General features: G+C 39.3%; 1 protein-coding gene across 3 annotated transcripts in view; it reads left to right on the forward strand.

The window, feature by feature from the left end:
• SLC44A1 (solute carrier family 44 member 1) overlaps positions 1-26068 on the forward strand; it is a 203236-nt gene that overhangs the window by 123963 nt on the left and 53205 nt on the right. For all 3 annotated transcript variants that reach the window (XM_047699922.1, XM_047699921.1, XM_047699920.1), the window contains exons 9-14: positions 642-828; positions 1782-1947; positions 3364-3520; positions 4241-4324; positions 16105-16242; positions 24585-24821. In XM_047699922.1, coding sequence (XP_047555878.1) covers positions 642-828; positions 1782-1947; positions 3364-3520; positions 4241-4324; positions 16105-16242; positions 24585-24821 — 969 coding nt within the window. The remainder of the gene's footprint in view (positions 1-641; positions 829-1781; positions 1948-3363; positions 3521-4240; positions 4325-16104; positions 16243-24584; positions 24822-26068) is intronic.

Raw genomic sequence — 26068 nt, forward strand, 5'->3', positions numbered from 1 at the left:
ATTAAAAAAGCCACACAAAACCATTGGTCCCAAAAGGTATTTGTTTGTTACTATTATCTAAATATGTATTAATCATCTTTAAGTACAATTCTTCTTCTTGTCTCTCTCTCTTTTTTTTTTTTTTTTTTTTAATTTAAAGTATCCTTCACCCACCCTCACCCAGGGCCGAGTGAGGGTATGCAAGGCAGGGAATTTGACATCAACCCTGCTGTGTAGGGGCTCTTGGTCCAATAAAGGAGGTGAGGCACAAATACGGCCTCTGATTTCATAATCAGGGTGTATTGTCTTCTCCCCTGTTTTCAGAGTGACAGGTGTGTATCTATCCAGATAAATTCAGAGCCTCATCCCAACTGATAAACAGCCCATTTTGATTCGTAATGAGTAGAAAAGTAAAGTAGGAGAATTCTAGGATTTATTAATTGAGAAATCCTTTTATGTTTAGCTTTAAGGATATTTTCAGCGTACAAACGAGAGTGCTAAGTGCCGCAAGACTGATAAAGTATTTTGGGGATTCAGAGAATAATAGTCCTTCCCCCCATTTGAAAGGAAGGGTTATGTTAAAAATGTCCTCCATTGTTCGGTTCCTGTGTTCACTGCCCAAGACGCTAATGGGAGCCTTTCTCTGCCTTCTCTGGACACAGGTTATCTTGTTCCTGATCATGCTGGTCATGCGTAAGCGCGTTGCTCTCACCATCGCCCTGTTCCACGTGGCTGGCAAGGTCTTCATTCACTTGCCACTGCTAGTCTTCCAACCCTTTTGGACTTTCTTTGCTCTTGTCTTATTTTGGGCATACTGGATCATGACACTTCTTTTTCTTGGCACCGCTGGTAAGAAGACCTGCTGCTTCTTTCTCTTGGTGATGAATCTGATCCGTGTTAAATTATTTTAAAGCTTAAGGTATAATTCTCAGTCATTTATGACTGAGGTCTGATCGCCCTCAGAACTAGTAGTGGTCACAGCCCTTCACCAACCCATTCCCTGTGTGTGATTTTTACATCATCCTAGCAGAGTCGGTCTAAACCAGGTCATGGCTTTGAAGTATACTCCAGGACTGATTCACACATTTGGAATCATTCTCAGACAAACAGATGAATGCAGGGTGGCTGTGGGGTTGCCTTAAACCCCAGTTACAGCCAAAGATCATCTTGCTTCCTTGGGATTTTCTAGTTTGCAAAAGATCTGAACCTAAGTAGAGTTGATACCATTCATAGTTAGAGTCTCAGACTTGCTTGCAACCACACTTCATATCAAAAGTGACCCCTAAATGGAATTAATGGTGAGGAGTGGCATAAGGATCGTAGGCTTGTATGTGACCTCTCTGGCCATTCAGCAACATTCACCAATTGAAAATAATATGAATTCCCATCCATTGCTAATGATTTAGGTCTGTAATTATTGGATGAGTCATAAATAGCTCTGAAAAAAAAAGAAAGAAAGTGTTTGAAAATTCATGCCTAAATTAACCGATGTGGTAAAGGACTGTATTCAAATAGAAGACCTTTTAAAAACTATATGATGCCTTCAGGGAAAACAAAATGCTTCATTGTATAATGTCTGGCTTCACAGCTTTTCAAGTGATAATTATTTTTGTCTCCTAATTCAGTAGCACCATGATCATAAAGTCGGTGGTTTGGGGGAATGGGGGGGGGCATTAGAGGGGTGGAGGGGGTGGGAGGGGGCTGTCGTTGGGAATTAGATTAATAATGCCTTACATTGAATAGCCCTATTTCTTAGCTTGTGCTGTATGTGCTTCTCTCTTCCTTCCTTGATATTCTCCTAGGCAGTGCTGTTCAGAATGAGCAAGGCTTTGTGGAGTTCAGAGTTTCTGGGCCTCTGCAGTACATGTGGTGGTTCCACGCGGTGGGCCTGATATGGATCAGCGAATTCATCCTGGCCTGTCAGCAGATGACTGTGGCGGGGGCCGTGGTAACATACTATTTTACTAGGTGAGAATTTATATTCGTCAGAAAACTTAAGATCATCTAAGGGATTGTGTCTGAAGGACATGAAGGTGAGACTGTAAGAGTTTCATGTCTTTTCTTTTCTTTTTTTTTTTAATTTTTAATTTTTTTAAAATTAATTTTAATTTAATTTTTTAATTTTTTTTTTTAAATTTATTTGACAGAGAGAGACACAGTGAGAGAGGGAACACAAGCAGGGGGAGTGGGAGAGGGAGAAGTAGGCTTCCCACCAAGCAGAGATCCTGATGTGGGGCTCGATCTCAAGACCCTGGGATTATGACCTGAGCCAGAGGCAGATGCCTAACGACTGAGCCACCCAGGCACACCGTTTCATGTCTTTAAAAAGCGGTTGGAAGTGAATATGACAAAATGTTATACCTGATAATTCTGGGCAGTAGGAACATGGGAGATTATTACTTTAATCTTTATACTTTTCTTTAAGTTCCTCAAAAAAATTAATCAGAACAGCAGGTCATGATATCACTGCAATTATATTTAGCAGAAGAATAAATCTTATACTGTCTTTTGTTCTTTTTCCATTGGGGCCCCTGGGTGGTGCAGTCAGTGAAACCTCTGACTCTTGGTTTTGGCTCAGGTCATGGTCTTCGTGGTCGTGAGATGGAGCCCTACGTCACGTAGAATCTGCCTAAGATTCTCGCTCCTTCTTTCTTCCTCTGCCGTTCACATTTGTGCTCTTACTCTAAAATAAATAATCTTTAAAAAAAAAACAAACTTAAAGATCTGTCAAAGGATAACACACCTTTTTAATTTGTTTGGATCACAATAAGTATTGTGACTCCCTTTCCTAACTTCAGAGCTGAATATAAGCTGTAAGCCTTACAATTTTCTATTACAATGAGGTACCAGGTCTAGATTGAACATCTTTTTTTTTTTTTTTTAAGATTTATGTATTTATTTGGGGGAGAGAGAGCAGGGAGGGAGGGGCAGAGGGAGAGAGAGTCTTAAGCAGATTCCACACTGAGCATGGAACCAACATGTGGCTTGATTCACAGCCTTTGAGATGAGGACTCGAGCTGAAACCAAGAGCTGGACGCCTAACTGATTGTCACCCTAAACATTTTTTTTAAGTTCCATTTTTTGGTTGTACATTTGGTTGTATATTTAATTCCGTAAGTATTTATGAGGAAAAGCTTTCAAAGCACAGTTTCATTTTACTTAAAGTCTTAGAGCCTAAGAACCCCAAGAAACTACCATAGAGAAATGAAGCATTAATTTTATTTGGTACATCAGTAGCATCTGTATTAGCTATATATTACTTTGCCATTTTGCCACAAAGCTAGAATTTTTTTAGATGAACTGATTTTTTTCACTGCATTGGGCTTAAACCATTCCTGTACTTGGGCTTTGTTTTAACTGTCTTTTTGGTTACTTTTTAAATAGGGATAAAAGGAATTTGCCATTTACACCTATTTTGGCATCAGTGAATCGCCTTATTCGTTATCACCTGGGTACGGTGGCAAAAGGATCTTTCATTATCACATTAGTCAAAATTCCACGAATGATCCTTATGTACATGCACAGTCAGCTCAAAGGAAAGGTAAGGAGAAAAAACATTTTTGGGCTTTCTGTGGTTGTCACACTCCAGACCTCAGCTCTGCATGTATAAAGCTCCCAGTGATGTTAAGTCCACAGCTGTGAATATTTTCTTCAAAATCCCTGCAAACAGAATCCAGCCCTTCTGCCTTATCCCCTATTCTTGCTCTCTATATGCTCTGGCAAATCCATCATATCACTGGTTTGGCAAAGTACCCCTTGCTTTTCTTCCTCTGTGTTGACTCACACCCTCCTCCTTGGAGCCTGCTCCCTGTCCCTGACTATGGAGATAACATGCATTTCAACACAGGTTGGCTCACATGACACCTCTTCCCAGAAGCCTTCCCTGATTACTCTTTCTCTTTGATGATGTCATCTCTGTGTTCCACTCTCATCACACTAGGATCTACTGCATATTCTGATTCTAACCTTTTTTTTATATTTAGCATTTTTTTTTCTTCTACAGTAGTATAAGTTCCTCTCTGGTCTTAGATACCTTACTCTATCTTATATGCAGTAGGTACTAACTAGCTGTTGAATTAAATTGATTAAAACTAATTCAGCTATTACATTTTGAGGGAAAAGAGGGTGTGGGTGTAGAGGCCTTGAAACATAGGTTTTGATTTTTTTTTTAACTTTTATTTATTTTTCTAACATTTGGAATTTTCTGTATGATCATCTGACTCTTTGGTTTTTAATTATTTCAAATTTTTGTCCTTCCCAGGAAAATGCTTGTGCTCGATGTGTGCTGAAATCTTGCATTTGTTGCCTTTGGTGTCTTGAAAAGTGCCTAAATTATCTAAATCAGGTAAAAGATTTTAAAAAATCAATCTAACATTCACTTTCTAAGACAGGTTCATCGTTTCCTCTTCCAAGATAAAATAATTGAGCTTCCTTGAAAGATTTTATGTATTTCTTATGTCGTGGTATATTGTAGCGTGTTCAGGTATATCTATTTCTATCATATTCTTTTTTTTTTTTTAAGATTTTATTTATTTATTTGAGAGAGAGAGAGCTGCGCACTTGTGCATAAGCAGGGGGGAGGGGCAGAGGAAGAAGCAGGCTTCCAGCCAAGCTGGGAGCCCAATGTGGGGCTCAATCCCAGGATGCTGGGATCATGATCTGAGCTGAAGGCCGACACTTAGTCAACTAAGCCACCCAGGTGCCCCTATCATAGTCTTATTTTTAAAAGTGACAAATATTCTTTTTTTTTTTTTTAAGATTTTATTTATTTATTTGACAGAGAGAGATCACAAGTAGGCAGAGAGGCAGGCAGAGAGAGAGGAAGGGAAGCAGGCTCCCTGCTGAGCAGAGAGCCCGATGTGGGACTCGATCCCAGGACCCGGAGATCATGACCTGAGCCAAAGGCAGCGGCTTAACCCACTGAGCCACCCAGGCGCCCCAAAAGTGACAAATATTCTTACCAAGGCTTATTATTACTAATTGTAATATAAGGATAAAATATCATTAGGGTTCGTTTTTAAGGGAAAACATTTATCTCTTATCCCTTAATTAACATCTTTTCATCTTTGATTTTCCCTAAGAACCTGTCTACTCTAGCTGTATTTCTTTAATTCTTCTTTTAAATATTGTTTGAGGGGTGTCTGGCTGGCTGGCTCATTCCATAGAGCATATGACTCTTAATCTCAGGGTTGTGAGTTTAAGCCCCATGTTGGGTACGGAGCCTACTTTTTTTTTTTTTTTAAAGATTTTTATTTATTTATTTGACAGACAGATCACAAGTAGTCAGAGAGGCAGGCAGAGAGAGAGAGGTGGAAGCAGGCTCCCCGCCGAACAGAGAACCCAATGTAGGGCTCGATCCCAGGACCCTGAGACCATGACCCGAGCCGAAGGCAGAGGCTTTAACCCACTGAGCCACCCAGGCACCCCAAGGAGCCTACTTTTTTTTTAAATGAATGAATGAATGAATGTTGTTTGAAAGCTTTAATTTAATGAAAAGTCACTGTGACACTTAAACTCATTTTTTCCCTGCAGTTCTTTTTTTTTTTTTTTTTTTTTGAGTTTTTATTTATTTATGACAGAGAGATCACAAATGGGCAGAGAGAGAAGCGGGGGGAGCAGGCTCCCTGCTGAGCAGAGAGCCCGATGCGGGGCTTGATCCCAGGACCCTGAGATCATGACCTGAGCTGAAGGCAGAGGCTTAACCCACTGAGCCAGCCAGGCACCCTGTCCTTCAGTTCTACTATTGTTCAAGACTAGTGTGCTCTCTATCCTGATACTTTTTGGCAGGAGAAATCCAGCTGCTTAAAGACTGATACTAGCCTGCGAAATATTGTCAGAGGAATGCTATCATTTCTTGGGTCAAATGGAAGAACTGGTATTACAGAATAACTGTTCTTAGGGAGCAGCTTGTTCCTCTGTCTTGCTGTGCCTGGGCACACAGGACATGCCGGGACTCACTCTTCCCATCTTATTCATTTTTTTTTTAAACCACTTCTCTCCATTTCTTGAAAATCAATTGTGATGTGCCAATGCCCTCTTTTAATAGACTAAAGATAGAAATGGACTTTCTCACCATTTATGGCTAAGTGATTCAGGAGTAGCAATGTGTTTTCCATGCACTCAAGGGTAGTCCGAGGATGGTAGTCCTGTGGTGGTTAGCGTTCCTGGAGTTTGCTTTATTGGTGTTCTGTGGTTAATATGAAGAAGCAGGCATGACATTTCATTAGCAAAATAAATTCTTATAGATTGTAATACTGTATGGATGTAAAGTATTTGGAAGGTCGTTATTAAAAATAATTAGTATCAACCACAGCAATTTGAAAAATTACATTCTTTAAAATTCAGTTTAGGACCAAGTCATCCTTATCAAAAAGTTGATAGATGCACTAAAAATAATCATCATTACATTTCATACCCATCACTAAATAGCTCATCCGCAGAGAGAGATGCTAAACCCACCTCTCCGTTCTCAATTTCTACCGCCTTCCCACAGGAACCTTTTGCTCTCGCAATTAACCAAACATGCCTGGAATGACTTCCTTCCAACGCTTGGTTAACTCCTCCCGATCCTTAATGATTCTGCCTGAGTGTCACCTCAAAGCAGTCTTTTCTCAGTCCCCGCCAACCTTTCACAACACGGGTTCATACCTCTGCGAAAACACTGAAAACAGTGTATGAAAATCATCTGTTTATATCTTTATCTCCACATTTAGACCTTTAGCTCCTCAAAGACAGGGATCTTAGTTTTGTCTCTCCAGAGACTATCACAGTGCTTGGTTTAGAGTAAGTGGTCTTTAAATGTTTTCTGAATGAGGGGCGCCTGAGTGGTTCATTCTGTTAAGCGTCTGCCTTCAGCTCAGGTCATGATCCCAGGGTCCTGGGATTGACTACTGCATCAGGCTCCCTGCTCGGTGGGGAGTCTTGTTTCTCCCTCTCCCTCTGCCCCTTTCCCTGCTCGTGCCCTCTCTCTCTCTCAAATAAATAAATTAAATATTTTTAAAAGATAAATGTTTTTGGGGCGCCTGGGTGGGTCAGTGGGTTAAGCCTCTGCCTTCAGCTCAGGTCATGATCTCAGGGTCCTGGGATCGAGTTCTGCGTCGGGCTCTCTCCTCTGCAGGGAGCCTGCTTGCCCCTTTCTTTCACGGCCTGCCTCTCTGCCTACTTGTGATCTCTGTCAAATAAATAAATAAAATCTTAAAAAAAAAAAAGAAAGAAAAATAAGTGTTTTCTGGATGAATTGTTAATCAGTGACTATTTGGATTTTAAAAGACTAACAGGGTGTCATAAAACCAAAAGAAAGCATTTCAAAAAGGAGATGTGCAGTTTTACTGAAGGAAGAGAACAAATCGCATGATGTTAAGATGCTTAGTAACCAGGTGAAAAAAATCCAAAGTTCTTAGCTCATCCCAAGATGAACATGAATCAGCAATTTAGTGCAGTCCTGAGTCGTATATCCAAAAGTTGGTCTTTTTGGTCTTTTTTTGTACAGGTTTTGTGCATTTTGGATCTTTATTGTTTGAAGATACAAGGGAAGCAGTAACATAGTAATAAATGAGTGAGTGAAGGTTTCAGGAGAGTAATTCCAAACTAATACTTAGGTCTGTTTGGGAATACGAAATGCTGCCCTCTGGGGACTGATTACCAGGCTGCTTCCTGTTTTGCCCAGGAATTTCACTTGAAGTGAGGTCAACAGATTGAAGACATTGGAACACTTCCTAGCATGAGAGGTTAAGCCTAAGTATTGGTTGCCAGTGGAATTTTTTTAATCCTTGTTCCTATGAAATGTTTCAGAGCTGGGTGGGCACGCATCCTTTTAAAGTATTTAAGATGACAGGAATCATGGCAGTACTGAATAGATGAGCTCTAAAGACTTTTTTGGAAAAAAAAAAAAAGGCAATAAGGCCCAAGAGTACGATCTGCTGGTGTCTGAAGGGGCATTCTTCTCAGCGCTGCTGCATACATGTGGCAGTTCTGAGATTAGTGCTCTGCTAGAGATCAAGCCAGAACTGGCACCGAGATAACAGGAGGCTCACACCTTTCCTTTCCTCTCTGGTGTTTATCACCGCTTTCTGAAAATGAAGTTCCTTTTTCCCCATACACATTAGATTGAATCCATACTTTTATATCTTTGTTAGAAAAGGCACAGTTGATAATTGGGGGGAGATACAGTGGAGAGAGAGCCCAGATATTGTAGATGTGTTTCAATCCCAACAGTTTAACTCTTTGGCAAGCTCAGTGCAACCTCAGAGTCTCTGTTTCCTTCTTCAGGGAGTGGAGAAAAATATATCTGAACTCATAGGCTTTAGGTAAGGATGAAATATAATGCAGATAAATCAACTCTTACAGTGCCTGGCTCTTGGTCATCACCTAGTAAATGTTATCGCTCCCCCTCCATTTTATTGTTTTATAAAGAACTCTCAGTGTTTTACTCTAAGATAAGAGAGCTCTGGCAAAGATAAAACAAGAGGTATTTCTAAAGATGTATCTATTTTCTTTAAAAGTCAATAGAATGTAAAATACTGAAGAGTTTGGAAAACCAAGACAAAACAAAACATCACCCATGATCTGACCGTAATAACATAAGTTACCTTCATTGAAATACTGTTAGCTTCGAGAAAAAGTTTCTAAGACTTTGCTTCAGCGCAGTAAACATTACTTACAGATTGTCTTATCGGTCTATACACGTCATCTATAAAATGGGGATAATAATAGCATCTATAGTGCCCATGACCGTGAGGATGCAGAGATGATATCTGTAGTACCCCAAGCATGTGGCTGGACACAGCAAGTCCTCTGTAATGATGACTCTTATTCTGTAGTACTGTTCATTGTTAGTTTCTTTTACATTTTTAAAAAATAGTTTATTAATTTATTTGAGAGAGAGAGAGCAGGAACCGAGGGAGGAGCAGAGGGAGAAGCAGACTCCCTGCTGGGCAGGGAGCTCAGTGCCAGGCTTCATCCCAGGACTCCAGGGGCAGACACCTAACCATCTGAGCCATGCAGGCATCCCTCCTTCCTAATTTTCAAAAATTTCTTATCTCATCACCTGTTTACATTCTGGAATTATCCTTGCAGTGTCCAATAGAGTACAGTGAAATAATAATACTAGTTATAATGCCAGCTAATATTTATCAAGCACTTACCCTGTGCCAGGCACTGTGGCTCACATTTTACATATGGAGTCTCCCATTCGGAGATCTGTTCTGTGTACTCTTTGGAAATGGTTAATAATTAGTTAATGCCTGTTGCATTGTTTTCCTCTCATCCTTTGTTTTGCTATCACTCCTGAGATCGGTATGCAGCTTTGAAGTCAAAAGCCTTGAGCAGAGCTGGACAGGGCAGACCCCTGCTGGGCCAGTTGAGGTGTATTATTTTACTTATGCAAATGAGAGCAGCAGACAGGGTCCAAGGCAGCAGAGAGTGGTGGAGACTGGCAAGTTGGGGAGTTCATATTCCAATCAAAGAAGACAGTCACTTCTTAGCCCAGATATATTCTTGCCATATGAGAATTTATAGACAGTTTCTAACTCTTCCAGTTTCTCAAGCGAAGCCAGAATTCTGGATGTTTGCATTTTATCTCCTACTATTAAAATGTTGACAGCTAATTAAAAATATATATATATCTGAGTGAGCCAGAGCAGATAGGGTCTTCGGGCCATACAGTGTCAGTTGACCATGGGCCACCAGTTTGTTGCCAGTACTTAGAGGATAATAGTAGAGGAGTGTTGGTACGGAGGTAGACTAGACCAGAGTTGTTTTGCAGCTCAGTATGAAATTTGGAAGCCCCATCCATAGTCCAGTGCCATACTGCATGGAAAAGACAGCTGGCTTCAAAAATGACCTTTGGGTTTTCAAAATAAGCCATTAATTATTTATAGCATAGGTGTTAGAGTTTTGCACATAAACAGAGTGAACTATAAACTGCTCTTTGTTTCTGCCTTATCTTAATATGTCGGGAAGGTGATTGTACATCTCATCTAGCAGAATTCACTTTAGGTGGAAAGACTGTCTAGAATCTGTTTCTTGTGGGCATTACTCTGGCCTCGGTTTTCTTCGACACCATTTGGAGATAGTGGAGTTTAATACTGGAGGGAATCTGCTTTCTGGCTGCCAAGCTTTTAAGATTATAAAGCTCTTCTTGACATAAGTATGAGTGGGAATTGCAAAGAGTATTTTTTGAGCACCTACTACCTGATACCATACCTTATAAGCACTTAATCTATATTATCACTTTCTCTACAACTCTACAAGGAAGGCTCATTTCCTTTGGAGAGAAAGTGGAGACTAGCATCTTGTCGCAGACCATCTGACCGAGAGAAGGAGGAAATTTTCAAATCTAAGTTTGTGTACTTCTCGCTAGGATATTACCCTGTTTTCCATATAAATATCTACCCATTTTATGCAACATAAAGAAGACTAGAGTATAGATTATTATAGAGAATATGCAAACATCTCAAATTTTCATGTTTCATGCTATAAACTAAAACAAGTGATGGTTTTAAAGACAATCAATTTTGGGACATCTGAGTGGCTCAGTGGGTTAAGCCACTGCCTTCAGCTCAGGTCATGGTCTCAGGGTCCTGGGATCAAGCCCCGCATTGAGCTCTTTGCTCAGCAGGGAGCCTGCTTCCCCCTCTCTCTCTGCCTGCCTCTCTGCCTGATTGTGATCTCTGTCAAATAAATAAATAAAGTCTTTAAAAAGAAATTTAAAAATAAAGACAATTTAAGATTTATGACATATTACTAATTCTTATATTTCTTAAAATGTCTAAGAATTTAGAACCAAACTGAATGAAATGGATGGTGTTGGTGGGACTTTTTGCCCCCTCCATTCCTCACTCAAAACAAGAAAGGGATAATTTTAATTACCTTTTCCCTTATTTAATTCATAACAATCCACACATAGAGTGGTATATATCTGTTCCCTTTACCTACCATTGTTGTCTAGCTCTCTCCTATTATTATCTAAAGATCTTAAATTTTATCTTTTTTAAAAGATTTTGTTTATTTGAGAGAGAGCATGAGAGAGGAGAGGGTGAGAGGGAGAAGCAGACTCCCTGTAGAGCTGGGAGCTGGATGCGGGACTCAATCCCAAGACTCCAGGATCATGACCTGAGCCGAAGACAGCTGCTTAACCAACTGAGGCACCCAGGCGCCCCCTAAAGGGGCTTTAAATTTGAAGAGAATTTTTAAGTCTGTAAGTGAAGAAAGGAAAGGTACAGAAATGTAGATGTATTCTGGGACATGTGGCCAAACAGACCTGGGTTATCTACGTGGTGACCTTCTACCCCAACATTTTCTTCCATGTGACCAGGACTTTTTCACCTCATCCTGTCACACACAAATATTACCAGGACCACTTGGGCCTAACAGTCATCCTTTTAAAATGCTTCCTGGAGGGTGATCACCTTTATCTTGCTTCTGGGAGTTATATAGCCTTAAAGCCTCCATCCTGCCTGTGCACATTTTGAGCACTCACTAAATGTTAATCATTGATGCCTCTCTGTGGGCGGTTTACTAAAGATCTGGAAGGCTGTGTGAGAAAGGAGGTGGGCTGGAAAAATCTCAACCAAGTAGTTAAGCAGAAATTTCAGAGAATAGTAATAGGGAAAGGCACAAAGAACTCAGAATTTCTTGAGCACCTTAGCGTGAATCCTTTCAGACTAGGAGGTATAGAAGTAGAAGGAAATTTTCACTGGCCTGCTGTGATCTGTAGCACAATTTTCCTCCTGAAGAGGTCATCCTGACCTGTGTGTGTCACCTGCAGCTCATCTTTCTGCCTTGGGAGTGGGAGAAAGAGCTTACAAAATATCCACTTAACTTTTTTCGGCTAGGTTGAATACAAAGGAGTTGCACAGATCTGTAGGAATATTGCCAAGAAAGCTAAATTTCTATGAGCATATCCAGCCCTGAAACTTAGGAGTAGAGAAAAATTGTTGCTGCCTTCTTCCATGTCCACAAATAGGCTTCTGCTCTAAATGTAGATGGGATGGGTGAGGCAGCATGGGGAGAGAAGAAGGAAGCAGGAGAGGAGGAATAATAATTTCTTCTGAAATTATTGAAAAACAGAAAAGCTTTTATGGTTTAGTTTGGAGATGTTAGGCCTTCTCTGAGTCAGCTGGTCTGATGCTAGAGGAGAGAGATTGGAGGTATGTGGGTCCTCTCTTGCTTCTGTCTCTTTCAAAGAAGATCCTTTTCAAACTGGAAAGGGGAGAATAGCATAGTTAAGAGTGAGTCGTTGATCCTTATTGAGGAGGTGAAATTTAAGACACTACCTATTTGATTTAAATGGGTTATCCAATATCTTTGATTCTAGATATCATAATGCTTTTTTTTTTTAACTTCAGAAAGCATCTCATAATCAATATATAGTTAATGTGGCAGGGTATCTTCCCCTGAAAACCTATTATTAAGTAACTGACATTTGTTTCTTGATCATGTCTTAGGATAGCAGAAGTAAGGTATTTTCCTTATGGGATGTTCTATTTCAAATCATTACAGACATCTGTCTGTCGTTGAACTGAAGCATTTTAGTGAAAGATGCTGGAAGACTTTGAAGTTGTAGAGGAAGGTACTAGAAGATTGAAGGGATAAGAAGATGGGTTCTGTAGGCTGTAGACAAGGGTGATATTGATCCTGGGCAGTACTCAAGAACAGGGATCAGCAAAGTTTTTCTGTCGAGGAACAGATAATAAATATTTTTGGCTTTGTGGCCATATAGACTCTGTCACAGTTGCTCAGGTCTGCCATTGTAGCCTGAAAACAGCCATAAACGCCATGTAAGCAAATGAACATGGCTGTGTTCTGATAAAACTTTATTTACAGAAGTAGGCAGCAGGCCAGATTTGGTGCACAGGTGGGAGTTTTTCAACCTCTGCTTTAGAATAAATTGTTAAACTCTTTTTTTGTTGTTTTTTGTTTGTTTTGAGTATGGAGGGAACTGTATTGGTTCTTTGAGAATAGATCAGGCCTGAGAAGTTCTTCTCCATTATCTTTCAGCAGAGTTAAAATTACGTAAGATCAAAAGTATAGTTTATTTTTCAGGCGCCTGGGTGGCTCAGTGGGTTAAGCTGCTGCCTTTGGCTCAGGTCATGATCTTAGGGTCCTGGGATCGAGTCCTGCGTCGGGCTCTCTGCTCGGCAGGGAGCCTGCTTCCCTTCCTCTCTCTCTGCCTGCCTCTCTACCTACTTGTGATCTCTGTCTGTCAAATAAATAAATAAAATCTTTTAAAAAAAAAAGTATAGTTTATTTTTATGTCATTGAGGCATTTGGCAGAATATTTGAAAAGAAGCTTTGTAGATAAAGAAATGTAGACCACTGCAGTTAGGTGATTAACTCTTTGGTGCCTGCTGTCTTTGAACTGATAAGAAACACTGGCTGATGACAATATATGAGAGCAAGCAGCAAATTATTGCTACCAGAACAATTTAATAGTATCATTTCCTTAAAAGACTCTGTATATTAGCTTTTGAGATAAAAAGAACTGCGAACATAATGTAGTAGTATGTTCCGATAATAAATTACCCCAATTTGTTTAGTGGAGTTATATATAGCAAAATCATACTGTCTTTCTCAAAGAGCATCATTATATACTGCTCCCTTGGTGAAAAATTAGTGTCCTACTCAGTGTAGTCTTCTTTCCTTGGCCCTAAAATATTCTGTATTTTTAAACAATGAATTTAATTGTGTAATGGCAACAAATTTTTGGTGACTCAGACTTCATCTTCATACCAAATTCCTATTAACTAACAAGCGTTCAAGAGGAACATTCATAAAATAAAGATTGTATCTCCCAAGCTCAGTGTTTAAATGGGAGTGGGAGATATAGGCCTCCAGTTACAGAATAAATAAGTCATGGAGATGAAATGTACAACGTAGGGAAAATAGTCAGTGGTGTTGTCATACTGTGTGGTGGCAGACGGTAGCCACACTTGTGAGCAGAGCATAACTTACAGAGTTGTGGAGTCACTTTATTGTGTAGCTGAAACTGATGTAACATGATGTGTCAACTATACTTCAATTAAAAAAAAAAAAAAATGGGACCCCGGGTAGCTCAGTCAGTTCAGTGTCTGCCTTTGGGTCAGGTCATGATCCCAGGGTCCTGGGATCGAGCCCTGCATTGGGCTTCCTGCTCAACAGGGAGTCTGCTTCTCCCTCTCCCTCTATCCTGCTTGTGCTCTCTCTCTCTTTCAAATAAATAAAATCTTTAAAAAAAATAATAAAAAGGGAAAGAAAGAAGAAGACTTTACAGGGGCACCTAAGGTGTCTCAGTTGGTTGAGCATCTGACTCTTGGCTTTGGCTCAGATCATGATCTCAGGGTCATGAGATTCAGCCCGGCATCAGGCTCCACGCTCAGTAGAGAGTCTATTTGAGATTCTCTCTCTCTCTCCCTCTGCCCCTCCCCCTACTCCTGCTCTCTTTCTCTCTAATAAATAAATAAACTCTTTAAAGAAAGAAAACGGGTGGCTCAGTGGGTTAAGCCTCTGCCTTTGGCTCAGGTCATGATCTCAGGGTCCTAGGATCGAGCCTCGCATCTGGATCTTTGCTCAGCAGGGAGCCCGCTTCCCACTCTATCTCTGCCTGCCTCTCTGCCTACTTGTGATCTCTCTCTCTATCAAATAAATAAAACCTTTTAAATAAATAAATAAATACATAAAAATAAAAAAAGAAAACAAAATTTCACAGACAACACAATGTAAAGTAAGCCCTTCGTGTGCAGCAGTTTTCCAACAACTTGAACATTTTGGACTCACCAACAATTTAAGTCCACACTAAACCAAAAATTCATCGGGATTATAAGTTTTAGCCACAAAGCCTACATACTTTCCCTTCCTACGACTCAGATGTATTTGATGTTCTAGCATGTATTCACATTTCCCAGAAAATGTCAATCCTATTCTAGAATGCACTGTACAAAGGGGAAAAAAAATCAGAGTCTGTGACAGAGGGTCAGAGAGGACACGGAGCAGCAGAAGCAGGTATAATTGAATAAAAGTGTGTCACCTGGGACTCAGTACTACAAGGGACAGAAAGCCAGCTCCATCTGGCCTAAAAAAGAGAAAGTGAGAAAGGGGGAGGGGGAGAGAAGAGAGATTCTTAGCAATTTATTAGCTTCTTAGGCTAAAGTCCAAAAATGTGGCTAGTTCCTAATCGTGCAAACATTGTCACCAAGTACAAGTCCCTGGTTTCTCTCTGCTCTTGCTTCCATGATGGTAGCCTTGCCCTCCCTTTCATGTTGTAAGCTCCAGCAGCTTCAGGCTCTTCCGATTATGTTGGCCAAACAGCCCTGGCAGTTCATCCCTTCACACCTTGCTCTCCAGGAAAATGAGAGACCTGCTTTGTCAGGAGCTCTTATGGAAGAAGGAGACTTCTTTTTCCCCAGAAGCCCCAGGGAACATCTTTGGCTTTCATTGGCTCTATTAGTTTATGTCCCAGTTCCTGAACCCGGCGTTGTGGAGCTGGGTAGAACAGGCTGTTTGGCTTACCTCAATCAGGGCCTGCCCCAAGAGCTAGAGGTAGTGTCCCCCACTCAGACTCTAAGAGAAGGGGGAAGGACTCTTTTCTCAAAGGGGACTTGGGGCCCTGCTCCCAGGAGGGAGGGGTGTATTGGGCAGCAAATAGCTGTCTACTACAAAAATTGTGAGAAGTGGCAGCACAGACGAAAGCACCAAGAGGAGATGGTAGGTGTTCCAGATAAAACAGCACGCATCCTTATGCCTTTTATCTATTTGTATGGCTTTTAAAGCATCACTGAAATGGTAATAATGCATCCCTGATATTCACAGTGATGAACCTAAGACATCTAGGAAAGGTTAAATTATGTTTGATTTACTAAGACGGGGAAGAAGTTAATGGATGTTGGAAAGGTTTGTGTGCCTTAATAAATATCAGTGTTTTAAAAAGACTGAAATAAGCCAACTGAAAAGCTTTTTTACCATATTGGGTTTTGGGGGTTTTTTTTTGTCTAATATTCCTTGTGCTGAGTTTTAACCTGTACCTTACCAGAGCCATGGGTTTAACTGGGAACTGTTTTCACAAGCTGTGCTTTAACTGTATTTGGTTTATATCTTAACAGAGCAAAATTACATTTACTGATGAAAATACCATTTTTTGCTTTTGTGCAGAATGCATACACAGCCACAGCTATCAATAGCACCAACTTCTGCACCTCTGCGAAGGATGCCTTTGTCATTCTTGTGGAGAATGCTTTACGGGTGGCTGCCATCAACACAGTGGGGGATTTCATGTTGTTCCTAGGCAAGGTAAGACCACATCGGTTACCTGAGACATAGTGAATTTTTGCATATATATGTGTTTGCTTTTTCATTTGAAAAATATCTAGCCCACCAAAAAACTTAAAGTAATATAGGTAATATAAAAGAAGCACTTAAAAAGCCCTTAATTTATGTCAGGCACTCTTCTAAGTACTTTACATGTATGGTGCTCATTTAATCCTAACAAGAAATTTGTGAAGGAAGTTCTGTTACTATCCTCATTTTACAGACGGGAAAACTGAGATAGCAGTCAAATAATATGTCCATGTTTCTCCTTACATACTTTGATCTGTACAGAACTCAGGAATAGTCTGCTTAGTAGTTAGAGGTGCTGTATATGGAGCCTGACTGCCTGGATTTAAATCCTGGCTCTCTCACTATGTGACCTGAAGCAGAGTACATAACCATTCTGTGCCTCAGTTTGTTCATCTATGGAAGTGGGATAATAATAGAGCCAAACCCCTAGGGTTGTAAGAATTAGACTGGCTAATACACGTAGTGTACCTAAGACAGTGCCTGACACCTTGTAAGTTCTCGATGAATGTTGGCTCTCACTGTTACTGTATATAAATGCCTTTAAAACAGAGCTGTGTGGGAATGAGACTTACCTGTCCTTAAAGTGTCTGAAAAAAGGTAATTTTTCTATACTATTAAAATCTGCAGAAGAATAAATAACATTATATTTGGATTTCTGTGTATCTCTAGTTCAAACCATAAAATACTCAGAAATTTTGAAAAATTAAGCTGACTTCCCTATAACCTAATAACATCACTTTTATATATTACCTCCCAGTATTTTTTCATAGACTTATATTTCTATAGTGTAACAATCATAGCATACTTAACAGTTTGTTCTGCCCTTTGCACTTTATATTACATTGTATCCAGTTCTCCTGTTGCTTTGATAATCTTCATAAGAATTCATGATCATGATGGGCAGTATTTTATCAAATGCTATTCTTAGACATTCTCTTACTACTAAACACTTAGGTTCCTCCAGCCACTGTGTTTTGAAAATGTTTTTAAAAAGGAAAAAATAGGGGTGCCTGGGTGGCTCAGTGGGTTAAGCCGCTGCCTTCGGCTCAGGTCATGATCTCAGGGTCCTGGGATCGAGTCCCGCATCAGGCTCTCTGCTCAGCAGGGAGCCTGCTTCCCTCTCTCTCTCTCTCTCTGCCTGCCTCTCTGTCTACTTGTGATCTCTCTCTGTCAAATAAATAAATAAAATCTTTAAAAAAAATAAAAATAATTTAAAAAAATTAAAAAAAAATAAAAAGGAAAAAATACTTGGTGTAGAGAGGCCAAGATACCATGGTATGGTGTCTAGTTCTCAGGCAGCTGTCATCTAAAAAGAATTATAAAACCATGCAGTTGTTTTGAAAATCTGTAATTAAACTTACTTGGATTAAATTAAATTAAACTTGGATTTGTTCTTGTCATGTTTTTACAACAGGAAATGTTTTATAGTAAGGATTGAATGAGTCAGTCCATGTTAAGGACTGAGTATAGCGTTCGACACTCTTATTAACTATTGCTATTATTTTTATGCTATATGACTAATTTAGGAAGCCTTCAGATTTTATGTTTATTTTATGTTTTACATATTTATAATTTATCCCCACTACTAAGAAGGATATGAGGCAGCTTAAAATACGAACATATGTACACAGAGCAGGTAAAATAGAAGAGAAGCCATATAGAGAAATAACAGAAAGTTATTCTCAGGGGCAGCATTTGATCATAATGGTGATTTTAGTAAACTCTGATGGAGACACTTGCTCCATATTAGGTACTGAGGAATGTACTTCATGGAAAGTGTTATTCGTCCTCTCCTAGAATGTGAGCCGCTGCTGTTTCCTTCATTTTGTAGCAGAGGAAACTCAAGTTTAGACAACTAGATAGGTTGCCCAAATTTAAAGGACTAGAATGTGGCAGAGCTGGAGTTCAAACTTAACATCTGTCTGACTTCTCAGTTTGCAGTCACTATGTGCTAACCTTAAGTTTGCCCTTGGACTTTTTTTTTTTAAGTCTTTTGATTCAGTAATTCTGTTTATGGTAAACCACTGCTAGATATAATCCTAAATACAGAAAAATACAACATTATTTCTAATAGTTAGTAATCGCCAACAATCTACTGCCTACCAATAGAGAAATGGTTAGAAATAATAGCAAACTGTTATTCACCTGTTGTTAGACCATGTTTTTATTAAAAGTTTATAATGTGATCTTTACATATAATATGACAAGTGAAAAGACTGACTTGACTATCACTGTTAAGTACTGTTTAAGGATGTACATATGAGAGGGATGCCTGGGTGGCTCAGTTGGTTAAGCAGCTGCCTTCAGCTCAGGTCATGATCCCAGCGTCCTGGGATCGAGTCCCACATCGGGCTTCTTGCTTGGCGGGGAGCCTGCTTCTCCCTCTGCCTCTGCCTGCCACTCTGCCTGTGCTCTCTCTAGCTCCTCTCTCTCTGACAAATAAATAAATAAAATCTTTAAAAAAAAAAATAAAGGATGTACATATGAGAAAGAATTACTATCTCAAAATGTTAATGATTATCTTTGGATATTGAAAATACAAGTGATTCCTGGGGTGCCTGGGTGGCTCAGTGGGTTAAAGCCTCTGCCTTCGGCTCAGGTCATGATCCCAGGGTCCTGGGATCGAGCCCCACATCGGGCTCTCTGCTCCGTGGGGAGCCTGCTTCCTCCTCTCTCTCTGCCTGCCTCTCTGCCTACTTGTGATCTCTGTCTGTCAGATAAATAAATAAAATCTTTAAAAAAAAAAAAGAAAGAAAGAAAGAAAGGAAATACGAGTGATTCCAAACCCCTTCCCCTGCTTTATCATAATAAAATAAGTTCTCTATATGAAATACACATTTCTCATAATGGGGAAATATAGAGGTGATGAGATACAGTGTTTTAAAATTGACTTTGAGTTTTTGAGCAGCCCATATCAAAATTTTTCTTTGGTTTTATCATTTTTTTCATTCCACAAATATCCTAGGGTGCCCACTAGTAATATGCTAGGAACTTTTCTGGATACTGGTGATACACTAATCAATAAAGAAAATTTTAAATCTAGTAGAAAAAGCAGTTTTATATCCCCTTTTTCACTTTATATTATGAGTATTTCCTATTAAAAATGTTTTAAACGTGGTTATGCAATTGTATCGTTTATTTAACTAAGCCTCTAATTTTTTATAGTTAAACTATTCTCATTTTACTAACATAAAGTATGATACAGAGAAACTTTTGTATACAAATCCTTGCCTGCATCAATCCTTATTTTCTGAGTCCAGAATCCTAGAAATAGAATTAATGAGTCAGAGTACATAATAGGTTTCTTGATGTACATTACCAAATTGCTTTCCAGGAACATTTACATTTGAATAATATAAAATTCATAACACTGTAAAAAAAATTACTTTTATACCCATGAAAGATAAACTGTTTTTTAACCCAGATACCCAAAAAGAAAAAAAAAAATGAGAGGAGAATAAAGTCTGGGTTTCCAACATACTGAGATAAACATTCTTTAGTTTTCTTTTAAAAAAAATATAGTTCTGGGGCGCCTGGGTGGCTCAGTGGGTTGGGCCACTTCCTTCGGCTCGGGTCATGGTCCCAGGTCCTGGGTTCGGGCCCCGCATCGGGCTTTCTGCTCGGCGGGGAGCCTGCTTCCTCCTCTCTCTCTGCCTGCCTCTCTGCCTACTTGTGATTTCTCTCTGTCAAATAAATAAATAAAATCTTTAAAAATATATATATATAGTTCTGATCACAGAATACAGTAAATCTTTTGAAAGCATTTCTTTCTAAAAGTGGTTGCTAGTATGCAGAAATAGTTTCTGAGCAGATAGTTCAAGTGGGGAAATCAGAAATCCCAGATCAGTAGATAGTTTAAGTGGGGAAATCAGAAATCCCCAATTTCTCTGGGGAAAGACAGAGGCACCTATGTGGCTCAGTCTGTTAAGTTTCTGCTGTCTGGCTCAGGTCATTATCCCAGGGTCCTGGGATTGAGCTCTTCATCAGTCTTCTGCTCAGTTGGGAGCCTGCTTATCCCCTCTCTCCCTCTACCCTTCCCCCTGCTTGTGTACTCTTTTTCTGTATCTCTCGCTCACTCTCGCTCAAATAAATAAAATCATTTTTAAAAATTAAAGTGTCAGGAACGAACTATTGATAATATACAACTTGGATTAATCATGAGATAATTGTGCAGAGTGGAAAACACCAACGCCAGAAAAGTAACTACTGTATGTTTTCCATTATGTAACATTCTTATATACCTTTTTTTTTTTAAATTAAGTAAGCACTACATTCAACATGGGACTTGAACTGATTATATAACATTTTTGAAATGACAACATTATGGAAATTGGGAACAGATTTGTGGTCACTCAGCTAGAGATGGGGTTGGGGGAGGAATAGGAGTAGTTATAAAAGGTTAACATGAAGGACCCTTGTGATGATGGAAATGTTCTGTATCTTGACTGTGTCAATGTCAATACTGTGGTTGTGGTATTGTACTGTATACAAGATGTTACCATTGAAAGGAACTGGGTAAAGGGTTTACAGAATCATTCTTTGTTATTTCTTACAACTATATGTGAATTCAAAATTGTCTCAAAATTTAACATTTCATTTGTAAAACCCTGAATTTAGGGGTGCCAAGTGGCTCAATGGGTTAAGCCTCTGCCATCGGCTCAGGTCATGGTCTCAGGTTCCTGGGATGGAGCCCCGCGCGTCTGGCTCTCTACTCAGCAGGGAGCCTGCCTCCCCCTCTCTCTCTGCCTGCCTCTATGCCTACTTGTGATCTCTCTCTCTCTCTCTCTGTCAAATAAATAAAATCTTTTAAAATAAATAAATACATAAAATTTTAAAAATCTTTAAAAAAAAAAAAAAACCCTAAATTTAAAAGAAAACAAAAGACAACGCCCTGGATTCCATTTCTGTGGAACCCAAGTGATTTCATGGAATTAGATTTGGAAGGGATCTTAGCTCCTCTAATTTAGTGGCTTGTGACCTGTGATCACTGGTCTATAGGGTCCTCCCAGGTAAGAATAGAGATCTACAAGCTATTTAAACATTTTCAACTCCTATAGATAATGCATATTTGCCCAATAAAACTATACCCAAAACCTGGGGCGCCTAGGTGGCTCAGTGGGTTAAGCCGCTGCCTTCGGCTCAGGTCATGATCTCAGAGTCCTGGGATCAAGCCCCGCATCGGGCTCTCTGCTCAGCAGGGAGCCTGCTTCCTCCTCTCTCTCTGCCTGCCTCTCTGCCTGCTTGAGATCTCTCTGTCAAATAAATAAATAAAATCTTTAAAAAAAATAAATAAATAAAAATAAAACTATACCCAAAACCCTACAAAATCTGTTTCTCCACTTCTGTGTGAAATTTTTTCATCTCTATTTGATAATACTACCTCTAACATTAGTTATTGGCAGTTTATTTGGCATTGATTAATTAAAAATGAGAATATGAATTATTACTTAAATAGGTGCTATTTACTGGTAAACAAAATCTTTCAAAACTTGAGTTCTATGTGGAAAGGGCATCATAATGCAAGATTTATAGTGGAAGTCAAAGGAAGAAACAAACAAAGATTGCCAAGCCCTGTGTTATATGCTTTCAGAATGCTTATTTTAACAATTACGGGATGTGTGTACTCTTAGGTCTCTTTTAAAGACAGAAAAACAGACTCAGAAAGCCTGAATTTGAACTTGCTTGGAGTCACAAACTAGGAAGTACTAACTCTGTGTGATTCAAATCTATGTCTTTCTGATTCCAAAACTAGCACCCTTTCCTTCGTGCTTTTCACATCCTGGCCTGTGTATGAATCTCTTCTGTTGCATCACCAATAATGTATCCTATAGAACAGGAGAGTCTAAACTTTTTAAATCAGGTGTCTTATTAGAAAAAAAAATTTGAGCACACTTCCTAATATATTTACATTTATTAATATATGTACAGCTTTTAATAATATATATTATAAAGCATAGTACAAAAGAAAATTTCAATAAGTGAGAAATACAATTTGAAGTCCTAGGTAATCCCCTTCAATCCCTAGTGTATATCCCACTATGGAGACCATTGATATAGACCAGTACTTCTTATAGGCTGTGGACTTTATCAGAATGACCTGAGGTACTTTTTAAATAAATTTTGCTGGGTTTCATCTTAGATCCAACCAACTGGACTCTGGGGGTAGGGCCCAGGAATCTGTGTTATTTTCGAATTCCCCAAGTGATAACCTAGACCCCTCATCGTTTGAGAGCCATTAATGTATCCTCTGCTTGAATAAATGCATGACGCCCTTTCATTATATTTGGAAGCAATTATTACACTTCTCTGACCTTTTCAGCTAAATATCATGAATTTTTTTTTTTTTAATTTGACAGACAAAGATGACAAGTAGGCAGAGAGGCAGGCAGAAAGAAGAGAAAGCAGGCTCCCCACGGAGCAGAGAGCCCAATGTGGGGCTCGATCCCAGGACCCTGGGATCATGCCCTGAGCCGAAGGCAGAGGCTTTAACCCACTGAGCCACTCAGGCACCCCTAAATATCATAAATTCTTGAAGTTGTTTCTAAAGTGACAGTATCCATCCTTCCCCCTCAACAGCTTTTTTTTTTTTTTCCCCTCAACAGCTTTTATCTCAACATTGGTTTGGTTTGTCTGAGCCACATCTTCTCCCTATAATTGACTTTAACATTTCAAATGTGGCTTAACTTTAAGTGGTCTAATGAGAGCATAAAGAACCTAAGTCCTTCTATAGGGTGGATTTCAAAAATTTGAAGAAGAGATATCAAAAACAGTGATTTCATCCTAAAACCAAAAAACGTGAAAGAAAATGGATATAATTAGTTATCTGTAGAAGTCACCACAGAAAGTAATGGTAAGAGAGGATTCCTGAATGTTTGCCACCAAAAAATGGTGAAGGGTCTTCAAAATTGGGGGCAGACCCAGATTTGTTCCCTAAAATCATCCGAGAAGGGTCAACTTATAGCCTAACCAATATTCCGTCTAATGCATTATAACTCTTGGTTAAAATAATGGAGAAGGAGAGATGCTTTGGTGTGGATAAATAGTAAAGGAAAAGGCAAGAGAATTAATTCTCAGTCTGCCTGTTCTCAGCACTGGACAGGGAAAGACTGCTATGTTTCTAGAGGACTCTTTCTTTTCCTTTGTTACTTAATGATGGATGGTAAGGCAAGCAAGGGGCTGAGCAAGACTGTGTTTAGGATTCAGTATAGCCTATTGCTGCTTTATATCCATATCCAAGTATTTGCTGAGTTTTTACCTGCAAAGAATGCTGGAGTTGGCATCATAAGACCATGATTTAGGTGGTACCTGCTCTTCTACTCTGTGACCCTGGGCAGGTTGCATAGTGTCTCTGAGCACGTTTCCCAGTCTATAAAATGAGGAATGATGATGTTTGCCATAAACCATTTATAGGGACTGAAAAGCTGAACTAAAATATAGTAAAAGAACTACAAGAAATTTCAAGTGCTGTCTGGAAACGATCAGAGTAGGTCATTCTTGACAATAAGCAAATTGGCTATTTCTTGTATTCTTCTATGATGGATGTTTGTGGCAACCTCTTTCCTCACAGGTAATCTAAATTTAAATTTCGTGGCAAATCATACTCAATTCACCATGTATTCTGTGTGAAATAAAATATGAAACAAAGAAAAAGCTCTCAGAGATGTTTGTTGCAGCATTATTTATACCAGAAAACAATCGGAGTCTCTAGATGTAGGAACCTGGTCAAATTTTCTAAGTCCCCAAAAAAAAAAAAAAAAAAAAATTTCTAAGTCCCCTGTAAGATGAAATTATGTGACTAAGTGTTTATAAAACATTGATAGTGATATTATAAATATTAATGAATAGCTTTTAATGATTCATATGTATAATACTATTTCATATATGTAAAAGTGCTTAGAAGTACATAGCAATGCCCCGGAATGTCAATAATTTTTTTCTGAGTGCTAATAGGGTCATTTCCTAAAATATGTGTACACTTATTTTAAAAATGGCCACAGGTGCTATATATATGGGAAGTTTTAAGGAATAAGCATAATCTTTGGAAAACATGACTCTTTTTTCATGTAAACCAGAGCGTTTAAAGGACGATGTTTTGTTTATGTGATAAGCATGTGTATGCATACACACATATAGATGTGTATGTGTCTGTGGGTCTGTGTGGATGACATACTTCTTAACTTGAGGTGGAATGAATGTATGCAACCATCATTTAAGAATATTGAAGGGAACTTGAAATCTGCACGTGTTGAACAAACAGTGGCTATTAAATGGGCTCTTTGTTCTCTCTGCTTCAGGTGCTGATAGTCTGCAGCACAGGCTTGGCTGGGATTATGCTGCTCAACTACCAGCAAGATTACACAGTCTGGGTGCTGCCTCTGATCATCGTCTGCCTCTTTGCTTTCCTAGTCGCTCATTGCTTCCTGTCCATTTATGAAATGGTAGTGGATGTATTATTCTTGTGTTTTGCCATTGATACAAAATACAATGATGGGAGCCCTGGCAGAGAATTCTATATGGATAAAGTGCTGATGGTAAGTACTTCAAATGCCCTCAGCTGCTTTAGGGGTAAAAATATGATTCAGAATTTTTGCAAGACATTGTCTGTATTTCATTTCTATTGTATGCAACTGAGTCATTCAGGATGAGACCTATAGTGCTCATGAATGAGCTTAGTCTTGGGGAAATCAGGGAAGGAGCTCTTCTTGGCATGGATGGGACTGTTTATAGCTGGAGCAATAACCATTAGGTAGCCCTGATTCACATTATTTCAGACTCCTGCCTCCCTCTCTGCGATTAGAAGGATTAGAATTGACTTCTTAAACCTGCATTTTAGCCCTTGAATTGGAACATTGGACTACTGATGTTCTAAGTGCCCTTTCCTAAAGTGGAGCTCAAAGACTTCCCAGGTTGTAGTACCTGCCTGTATTTCTTGATCTATCACCTTTCCAAATATTATTGCCGTCAGCGCCATTAAAACTCATTATCCTAAGTATGCCAGGCCAAATTGAAGATGTTTCATAATGAATACAGATGAACAGACCCTGACTGTATTGTTTTCTGTAAATCAAGATCCAAAGATAAAGATATTAAATTCATATTCTTTATAGTTATGTTATAGTTATGTAGCCTCTGCAGATGCCCTATGGTAGAATCTCAATAGAAATTTTTTTAAAATTTAGAAATCCTACTTAAATGGTTCAAATACTTGTTATCACTGTCAAATGGTACCAAATTAAGGATACTTAATAATAGTACTTTGCTAGTAAGCTGTGAAATATTCCTATCTGAAGGGTGGGTGATGTTGAAGACTGAACATTAGACATTGAGATAACAAGTCCTCTTCCAGGAGCATGGTTTATCTAGTTAAGTCTAAAATAAATATGTTGGGGTGGCTCAGTGGGTTAAAGCCTCTGCCTTCGGCTCTAGGTCGTGATCCCAGGGTCCTGGGATAGAGCCCCACATTGGGCTCTCTGCTCAGCAGGAAGCCTGCTACCCCCCCCCACTTCTCTGCCTGCCTCTCTGTCTACTTGTGATCTCTGTCTGTCAAATAAATAAATAAAATCTTTAAAAAAATAAAAATATAAAAATTAAAATAAAATAAATGTGTCGGGGAGCCTGGGAGGCTCAGTTGGTTAAGTGACTGCCTTCGGCTCAGGTCATGATCCTGGAGTCCCAGGATCTAGTCCCACATTGTGCTCCCTGCTCTGTTGGGAGTCTGCTTCTCCCTCTGACCCTCCGTTCTCATGCTCTGTCTGTATCTCTCTCAAGTAAATAAATA

The sequence above is a fragment of the Lutra lutra genome, chromosome 13 (genome assembly GCF_902655055.1).
Source record: "Lutra lutra chromosome 13, mLutLut1.2, whole genome shotgun sequence".
Taxonomy (NCBI): domain Eukaryota; kingdom Metazoa; phylum Chordata; class Mammalia; order Carnivora; family Mustelidae; genus Lutra; species Lutra lutra.